This window comes from Brachyhypopomus gauderio, unplaced genomic scaffold (genome assembly GCF_052324685.1).
Source record: "Brachyhypopomus gauderio isolate BG-103 unplaced genomic scaffold, BGAUD_0.2 sc74, whole genome shotgun sequence".
Taxonomy (NCBI): domain Eukaryota; kingdom Metazoa; phylum Chordata; class Actinopteri; order Gymnotiformes; family Hypopomidae; genus Brachyhypopomus; species Brachyhypopomus gauderio.
In genome coordinates this window covers 168,614-177,500 of record NW_027506895.1, presented here as the reverse complement: position 1 = coordinate 177,500, position 8,887 = coordinate 168,614, and the positions used below count along the sequence as shown (strand labels likewise).

At 45.7% G+C, this 8,887-nt stretch overlaps 3 protein-coding genes across 7 annotated transcripts in view; 1 reads left to right on the top strand and 2 right to left on the bottom strand.

Annotated features, from left to right (window-relative positions):
* slc18a1 (solute carrier family 18 member A1) overlaps window positions 1-993 on the bottom strand; it is a 9,570-nt gene extending 8,577 nt beyond the window's left edge. The window contains exon 1 of one of the 2 annotated variants that reach the window (XM_076990356.1): window positions 888-993. The gene's annotated coding sequence lies outside the window, so the exon portion shown is untranslated. The other variant, XM_076990357.1, reaches the window with a different exon arrangement.
* On the top strand, window positions 359-3,998 carry LOC143491408 (dickkopf-related protein 1). Of its 4 annotated transcripts, XM_076990368.1 has the most exons (5): window positions 359-537; window positions 1,256-1,275; window positions 1,834-1,926; window positions 2,337-2,421; window positions 3,345-3,998. In XM_076990368.1, exons 3-5 carry the CDS (start codon window positions 1,876-1,878, stop codon window positions 3,572-3,574), a joined length of 366 nt encoding a protein of 121 aa, XP_076846483.1. In that variant the 5' UTR covers window positions 359-537; window positions 1,256-1,275; window positions 1,834-1,875; the 3' UTR covers window positions 3,575-3,998. The 4 variants fall into 4 exon arrangements, with proteins under 4 accessions (XP_076846483.1, XP_076846480.1, XP_076846481.1 ...); XM_076990365.1 differs by lacking the exon at window positions 1,256-1,275; XM_076990366.1 differs by lacking the exon at window positions 359-537 and having other exon boundaries at window positions 1,050-1,275.
* A 1,187-nt stretch (window positions 3,999-5,185) lies between these two features.
* Window positions 5,186-8,256, bottom strand: ppiaa (peptidylprolyl isomerase Aa (cyclophilin A)). The gene is made up of 5 exons (XM_076990369.1): window positions 8,098-8,256; window positions 6,482-6,512; window positions 6,300-6,388; window positions 5,902-6,074; window positions 5,186-5,573 (listed from the first exon to the last, which is right to left on the bottom strand). Exons 1-5 carry the CDS (start codon window positions 8,164-8,166, stop codon window positions 5,441-5,443), a joined length of 495 nt encoding a protein of 164 aa, XP_076846484.1. The 5' UTR covers window positions 8,167-8,256; the 3' UTR covers window positions 5,186-5,440.
* Between the last annotated feature and the right edge of the window lie 631 nt (window positions 8,257-8,887).

The following is an 8,887-nucleotide window of genomic DNA, read 5'->3' as shown; positions in this document are numbered from 1 at the left end:
TGGTCCAGGCTAATGTCCTATTGCCCTTGTTTAATTCATTCAGCCAGAGAGCACCAGTGGAAAATGTTATAGAGCAACAAAGTTCACCTGTGCCCTCTTCCATTTCAGCTAATTCAGCATACACACACACGGAGATGAACAGGTGAACATATAGATGAACAACAATATTAATATATAATGTTCATAACAAAAAAAAACACAGGCACCCGCGAACACACACGTACGCGCGTGGTCTCTCTGATGCAGATTGGCTTTTTACACAAAGGCCCGAGGGTTTGGAGACTCTCCCTTCATCCATCACCTGCCCTGTGTTTACTTTACACTTTATCTCTCACATGCGTTTGCGCGTGCACCACAAGACCTGCGAGATAATCGCTCTGCATGCACGCTAATAGCCTCCCCTACACAGAGGTAATAGTTTTGCTAAATCAAAAACCCATTTTAACGAGTTTCTCTCTCTCTCATAGTGCTATTGCTTCGGGTAGAAGACTGGAAAACCTCTCTTTGAAAACGCCACGAGCTGTCTTGTTTGAACAGGTAATTACAGGTAACCCTAGATGTTGCTGCCGGAAATCCCGTATTTAACGCATGGCTGATTATGAAACTTGGTCTTGAACGGAAATCTTATTTGCTGAACAATAACCCTTTTCATCTTGCCCGAAATATCTTGCCAAAAAAAAAGAAGAAGAGAGACGTGTTTAGTTCATACTGTGTTCGTTTGGCAATATGAAAAAAACATTAGCAGCTGTTCTGATCATTTGTAAGTTTTCGGAAATCGCAGGCTTATAAGAATGACAAGGATGTTCCAGTTTGCCTAAATAAGAGCGAAATACTATACCGGCTCGGGCTTTTTTCCCCTCAATCCAACATTCAGGGCAGATAATCACCTTTTCCGGCACCGGAAGCATCCTACATCCGAGTCTACAGATGCGGTTCACTAATGGGTTCGGTTCAAAGGCCTTTTTGGATCATAGCGAGTCTCACAAGTGTAACAGGTGTAGAAGGTCGAGGCGGATTCATCTTTCATCTTCCCCGCCGCCCGTGGGCCCCTAATATGTCATTATGGCTTTAATGCGCGATCTCCTATATAAATGTTCCGGTTCTGCTTGTGTTCATAAGTTTGCGTTTGCTTAAGTGTCGTGGGACCCTAAACGGCTGTTAGATTCAGTAATGTGGACTCTTATCGTTACTTTACTGCTGTGGGTTACCTCGGCTACTAGTGGCTTAGAGTCTAATATTATTCGCTCATCTAAAGAAATCACAGACTCTCCACAGGTAAGACCATTTATTTACTATGTAAACAAGTATTAACTATGTAATACAAGTATTAACTATACTGTATATGTATTTTTTTAATCGATTATGGATTATGTATACATAATTGAGTGGGAGGCGGACGTGGTTTAGATGTCTGTTCTGTTTTTGTGTAGTAATAATGTAGTAGTAGGCATAGTAATGTCTTGCTTCCAGACGCGTGAGTAAAGCAGGCTGATGTGTACTCAGCTGGCGCGAGCGACCGTTTCAGACGCTCGAGACTTGATGCGTGCACACGCATTAATCTTGATGCGCGCACACTTTACTAAAAGTGAACTTGAACTTACCTGGATGTGTGTGCAAGATGAAGATCTCATTTCCTGCTCATTGTTTCTCACTTAAAGCTTTTAAAAATTGATTTAGAAGAGCAAATTATAGATTAACGTGTGTGGTTTTTGCTACTTTTTGCCTTCAATGGAGGTGAATAAATGTGAGCATGATTATTTAAATAAATAACAAAATACAGACGGACGCTGAAAATCTCCAGCTTGGGTCAGTTTTGTTCTCAACATTTCCCAGGAGGTGAAGCTTCCCACAGTAGATGTCAGCATCCTCAACACTATGAAGCGTCGGCAACACAGGCGTGACGGGCCAGAGTGCACTCTTGAACAGGTACGCACTCCAGAAAAAGGCTAAAGCTGAAACGACCTTGGTCACAGTATGCTCGTGACGGAGGACGCGTGGGGACGTCAGTGCTGGTTAGGCACAGTCACCTTATTGTGCGTCTGTCTCATGCGCAGGAAGAACAAACAGCTACTGCCCTCTCTGTATCTCTGTGTTTGTATATCTGTGTCTGTATATATCTGTCTCTGTATCTCTGTGTCTGTATATATGTGTCTCTGTATCTCTGTGTCTGTATATGTGTGTCTGTTTCTTTGTGTCTATACCTCTGCATCTTTGTGTCTGTATATCTGTATCTGTGTCTGTATCTCTGTGTCTGTATATCTGTGTCTGTCTCTCTGTCTCTGTATCTGTATATCTGTATCTTTGTGTCTGTATCTCTGTGTCTGTATCTCTTTCAGGTGAATAGATGCAAAGGCACAAAAAAGAGGCAGCGTCATGGCGGTAAGACGGGGCTCTCACCAGAAGATGCAAGCCAAGAGAAAGGTAATGAGTCTGGTGTACTTCAGAAATCTCTTACACACTGGCACTTCGGCCAACGCCCCGGAGGGCAGCTGGCCTGTTCCACCCACCTTGCCCCCCACAACTTCCACAGTGGCTGCAAGGAGCTGACAAGGTTTTTAAAACGCCATTTGATAATATCAACATCCCTTTATGTTGTGGGAATGTGTTATAATCAGTGGACTTACAGAAACCGTTCAGAAGTTGTTTAAAAATTGTATAAACACGTGACCAATTTCTTTCAAAAGATTAAAAGGTATTTTCAAAATTGTGTTTATTACATATGACATAATGAAACATTATAGCTTGTGTTTATAGTACACCAAACTAAACAGAGTGTGATTATATGTCCGTAGTATTTAAATAGTCCCACGGTGGGGTCCCCACCACAAATCAGTGCAGCTGTCATTAGGGGGTTTGGTAGTCCATTAGTAAGAGTGAGTTTAAACCCTACAGCCACTATGAAAATATATGTGAGTATTTGTGAATGACTTTTACTTAAACCTCTACTGTGAGATCTGAGATGGCTGTTTCCACAAATGTTAGCTGTCAGTTTTTAAAAGGATGTCCGTTTTCAAAACAAACACATTGTGTCATTTTGTGCTGTTTGATATTTTGTAATACTATAAATGTGTAGCACAAGGGCCTCATAGAAACTTCTAGAATTCTACTCTGCAGGAATAATTTAATTTGCCTACTTTGAATATCTACTTGTTTTGGACTTAGCATTCGTGTGGCAGTGATGCTGTAGTGTCCAATTCCAGCCACAGACATGCATGTTATGTTGTTAAAAATTGGAGCTTTCTGCAGAGCACTGCTAGGAAGCGCCCACCTGCACGTTGAACGCAGACACCTTCACGTTTACCCTCGTTTTAATGCTGATGTCATTTCCTGTTCCTGTGCCACAGTGCAGGAGAGAGGTGAGTGCCTCAGATCGAGCGACTGTGCGGAGGGAATGTGCTGCGTGCTGTATCGGAGAACTAGAAGATGTCAGCGTATTCCTCGGGAAGACGAGTTCTGCCTCTTACCCGGCCGCAGAAAAGCCCGCCGCGAACTGGGCCTCTGCGACTGTAGGCCGGGCCTGCACTGCCGGCACCAGACCAACAGCTCCAACGTCTTCGGAGTCTGCCAGGTTTAGACTGCATGGAGGAGAGTCACTCCACAGCTGTGGGTGTTCTACAAGTGTGTTCAGTAACATCTACAGAGCCACATCACATATGATTTTACATTCTTGGGCTACTGCAAGATTGTGTGGTGCTGCATTTTTCTATTTTAAGCTATAGGGTATTTTGTATAGGCTATTCAAAGAGTACTGAAACAAGATATAGTACAGGCTTTGCGCTTTACTGGCTACAGAGATTATTCTAAACCTTGCAGTGCCGTTGTACATCATTAAGATCAGTCCTGTGAAAACGGACACATGACGATAGTTAAATGTTGCAACGCACGAATACGCCCAACTCTTGGTTGCTATAAGGTGCCATCTAGTGGTTATTTATAGCAGATGCACGCTGTTCATGACATAAATAAATGTTTCAGGGAACGGTGGTCCCGAAACGGTCCACCAGTCTCTCACAGACTCATTCTTCTACTATATTAACAGTGGTTCCGTGTACCTAAAATATAACATAGTATTTGTAATGATGCAGCAAAAGTTATTGTTACCTACAGATTCAATTACTAAAATCTAGTTTTAAAAACCATTATCCCGCCGTTAATTTAGCAGCGCAATTTCTTTTAGGGACTATAGGTTCGGATAGCAACCCTGAAGAACTCTCCCTCACCTTCCTTTTTTACTGTTACAGCAATGAGCCACATCATACACACTGGCACGCTTGAACACCCAATCCTTCCTCTCTTTCGCTCGCACACAACACACCTCTGATCAGATTTATTCTGTTCGATTCACAGACCTGAGGCCATGACTGAGGTGCCCTTGAGCAAGGCACCTAACGCCAACTGCTCCCCGGGCGCCTGGCTAGGGCTGCCTACTCGGTTAAAAACGTTCTCTGTTCATCTTCATTGTTTTGCTGTGCCATTTTGAGAGCACTTGACAAGTTGTTTATTGAAATTATCTTGGCCTGACTGAGAAGCTTGGCGGTGTTTTCATCTCACACACGTGCGTTTGACAAATACGGTCATGTACTAGAGCCAAGCGAACAGCACAAAAAAAAAAAAAAAAAAAAAATTACAAAAACTTCGATATAAACATAAGACGCGATATGCTTCAGGACTTTGGCACTCGTTACGCAACTGACCTGATCTCACCTTTATGAAGAGAACAGACAGCGGCAGTAGTTTTGAAGACTCCCTCAGTTGTCTGCGGTGCCTTTGCTGCACCTCGTGTGTGGTTTATTCCAAAACGTGTGACAGAAGACCATGTCTCACCAACGAGACTCAAAGCACAATCACAATAGCAGATACTTCATACTTCAAGTGTTAGCGGCTCGCCAGGCTTGTAAACAAACCGCAACGTTCTGCAAAGACTAGTGCCGAGCTACCCCCCCCCCCCCCCCCCATCACACTGTTTCGTAGGGCAGAATGGAGCCCATGATTAAAGCGCTTCCTGCCACATATGGGCTGAAGAAGCAGAGATATGCATACAATGAACTTGGTACTTATAAATAAATGCATCAATGCTTTTAACTCCATGTTGTTTACATGCAATCTTTCATGTTGTTTACATTCAATCTTTTCATAGTTCAAATGAGATTAGCAGAATAACAATAAAAGCTCAAGTCAGGCTTCCTAGCTCATTGTTCCCCTTTATTTCCATATTTTGATAGACAAATCTCAAAGCTAAATGGAAGCCAGTTTCCAAATGGAGGAAAAAAAAAAAACATTTAACTGAGAAAGGCAACTTATCAAAAGAACAGATGAATTTAAAGGATGGGTTAGAGGGTGTAAAAGTAAGCAGGAATGTGACCCAAGCCAGGATTTGGGAGGGGACTAGATCAGGGGTCTGAAGGACACGGCATCAGGGTGGTGAAGCGATCAAGTGCATTTACAGCTGCCCACAGTTGGCGATGGTGATCTTGGCACTGGTCTTTCCACTGTTGGATCCAAAACTCTCAACCTTCTTGACGATGTCAAGGCCTTCCACAACCTGACCAAAGACCACATGCTTGCCGTCCAACCTGGAGGAAAGAGAATTTAGATCACTCAGGACACTCGCCTGCCTTAGGCAGCATGTTTACAGTTTTTCCCTTAGTTTTGAGTCCTTTGTTCCCCACAGTGAAGTTAGAAGGCGTAGTTATATGGATCTGTACTTTGTTTAGTAGGTAAACCCAATAGAATCATAACTTTGCTCCAAGAAGGAAAAGCCAAAATTGGCCCCAAATCAAGCAAGCACGTACAGTAACATCCACTAGACAGGCAATAGTGCACCCCCAAGAAAACTTGACCGTATTCAGTTACACTGAAAGGGTACACATTCAGAAAGGGGCTTGATGGGTAGTTACTGACCAGCTGGTGTTAGCTGTGCAGATAAAAAACTGGGAGCCGTTGGTGTTGGGTCCAGCATTGGCCATGGAGAGGCAGCCAGCACCAGTGTGCTTCAGGGTGAAGTTCTCATCCTCAAACTTGTGGCCATAGATGGACTTGCCACCGGTTCCGTTGTGGTTTGTGAAGTCACCACCCTGTGTGCCATGAGAGAAATTCAGACCAAGAGTGAAACTGGAGTTTGCTATATAGTCTCAGGCAACAGGAGTCCCCAATCCAGGGTCCTGAGTAAAATGAACTCATCTCTCCATGTAGGTCACTACAATGCACCAAATGTGACTAATGAATAATAAAATCGAAGGGAAAGCAGAGGGCAAAGGGTTAGGGGCGGGGCCAAAGGATGGGGGTGTGGCATGAGATACCTGGCACATGAAGCCTGGGATGATGCGGTGGAAAGAGGACCCCTTGTAGCCAAACCCTGGCTGGCCTGTGCACAGCTGCCTGAAGTTCTCTGAAACAAAAAACAGTTTGTGCGTCTTGTACCGTTTGACGGGCATCGATCATTTAAACCCAAAATGTCGACATGTCAACCGAAGAATCTCACCTGCTGTTCTTGGGACAACATCGGCTCTTAGCTGTTGAAAGAAGAAAGTTAAGAGATCAGGAATGCATTTGATTCAAACGGGGGAGAAAAAAAACCCACTTACAAGACAGATGAAACCGCAAAATAAACACAGCACTATTGAATCCTCTTAAACACTGAAGTGTCGCTTCAAAAAACATTTTACCCCATACAGTCAGGGAGGGTCCATCTGCATACAGAACTTGCAGGAGCTGGTCTGGTTACACCTACATGCCTGGTTCCATACAACAAGCAACCGGTTCCCACCGCTGGGTAAGTGCACAGGGCCCACACTGCCAAAAAAAAAACCCGGTCGTGCGGTAGATGCCACTAGGACAGCGCCATCACGTGTGCCACCCAGGGCAGCGCCAAGGAGGAAGCCGACCACGTGCTCGGACTTGCGCACAGTCCTACCGGATTATTAGTGAGCGAACAGTTCCCTCCCACATAAAAAGCCAACAGAAACTATATCTAGCTCATCGGGCGTGTTGGGGTTTGGCCAAGTCGTCTGCGAGGAAATCTCCGCAGTGCCTCGCCGTCCCACCCAGTCCCCACCCCCACCCGCCATTTTCCAGAACACGACTCCGTTCACGGAGCCGGGAGAGAGGTTGGCGGCGGCTACAGCGAAAACGCTTCCGCCGCAAGACACACGGCTTTCCAAATACAGCTTAATTAACGCAGATCTGCCACAAACGTCAACCCAAGCGGCGTACTGAGCGGCACCGGGGCGGGTGGGCCGCCTGCGCTCCCGGATCAACGCGCTCCAACAAAGGCGCGGTCCGCTCGCCATTGCGCACTTCGGTCAAACTGCGATAGTAAATCTTCTCCAGGAAGCCCAACCAAGCCGCATCTCTCCACACGGAGTCACTGAAGTACCGTGTGTGTCGGGAGTCGCATTACTCGCTCTTAACTCAAGTTCTCCTTCAGAAGCTGATTCGTTTAAAACGTTACGAGTTTGCCGTTGCGGCCGACGGAAGATGTGCACACGTTCAAGTTCAGGCCACACGGTGCACGTCTAGCCACCACACGCATTCGTAGATGCACGTTTTCAAGATGCGTTTGCACATTTGCCCTCATCTTACACCAGTGCTGGACTCCAGCTGCCCGAACTAAAACATCTAGACGGCGACCATTTAGTTCCACCCAGCCAGACCATTAAACCCTCAAAATGGCGCCCAATCTCCTAAACGTTAAGACGTCTGGTCACATTTCGTGATCTCAAGTTCAACACTTGGATAACTACGTTAACTCGCGTTTCCTCCCACGAAATGCACGTCCGAGGCGGGTGTACCGGCCCGGCCCGGCCCAGCCCAGTCTCACTGTAATTAAGCGCTTCTCGATTTACCGCAGCAGACCCAGCGGGCCGATACACGGAAACAGTTCCGCGTCTCCAGCGTGCAAACTTGTGCAGACATGTAGAAGATTAACGTAGTTATTCAAGCGTTAATGCACAATTACTAATTGTTGCGCAAAAAAAAAAAACAGGAACAATCCGAGTTTAAACGCAGACTACATAATCCCACCAACTCGAACGGTTAATCCGCGATAGACGAAGCAGAGAGGAAAATCACGGCCGCAACACGACGGCGCACATTTACCTCCATAACGATTCTGCCGACGGGATTTCCATTTGCAGCAATGTCAAAGAAAACTCTAGGTCCGGCCATGTTTCCTGCGAGTATATGATGGCTGCTCGAGTCTTTTGTCTTGTCCGGACGGGACGCTGCGGTCTCGGAGTGGAGAAGAAAGCGGAAGCCGCGCGTCAGGCTATATAACGGACCCCCGCGGGGGCGGGGTCGTGCGGACGTCTTAATCCAATCGGAGCGCACCGCTCGTTTGCGTGGCACCAGCACTGACCAATGAGACGGTCGTTCGGGGGGGGGGTTGTCGTCATTGGCGCGAGTTCTGGAGGGTTTTCCTGTTAGTGACGTTGGCACGTGCCAACAGGAGTTGTGTGGCACGTGCTTGAGCGCGGGATCACGCTCACTTGAGCTGCGCCGTAAATAAATTAGCTTTGCTGAACTGACTGCAAATTGTTATTGGTATCAGTTTAATCTAGCGTGATCTACAATAATATAGTAGCGTCACAATGCTTTGGGTTCATGACGTATTTTCCGGTAGACTAGATCAATCAAACGGCTCTTGTGGCAAGCAACGTACCTATGAACATGGCTAACATAAAATCCTGTACGACATATTGGTATCTGTAACACTTGATAGATTTATTCCAGAGGGCTAAAAATAACCCGAAATGTACCAATACGCCTAGAACAGTTTATTAATGTAGCATACTTGTTTTCTGCATTCATATCACTGTCGCACTGTTGCCTTCTGCCATGTCTGTGATGAGAAGTAAACTTTGACCTGTGAAGTTGACTTTGACTAGAG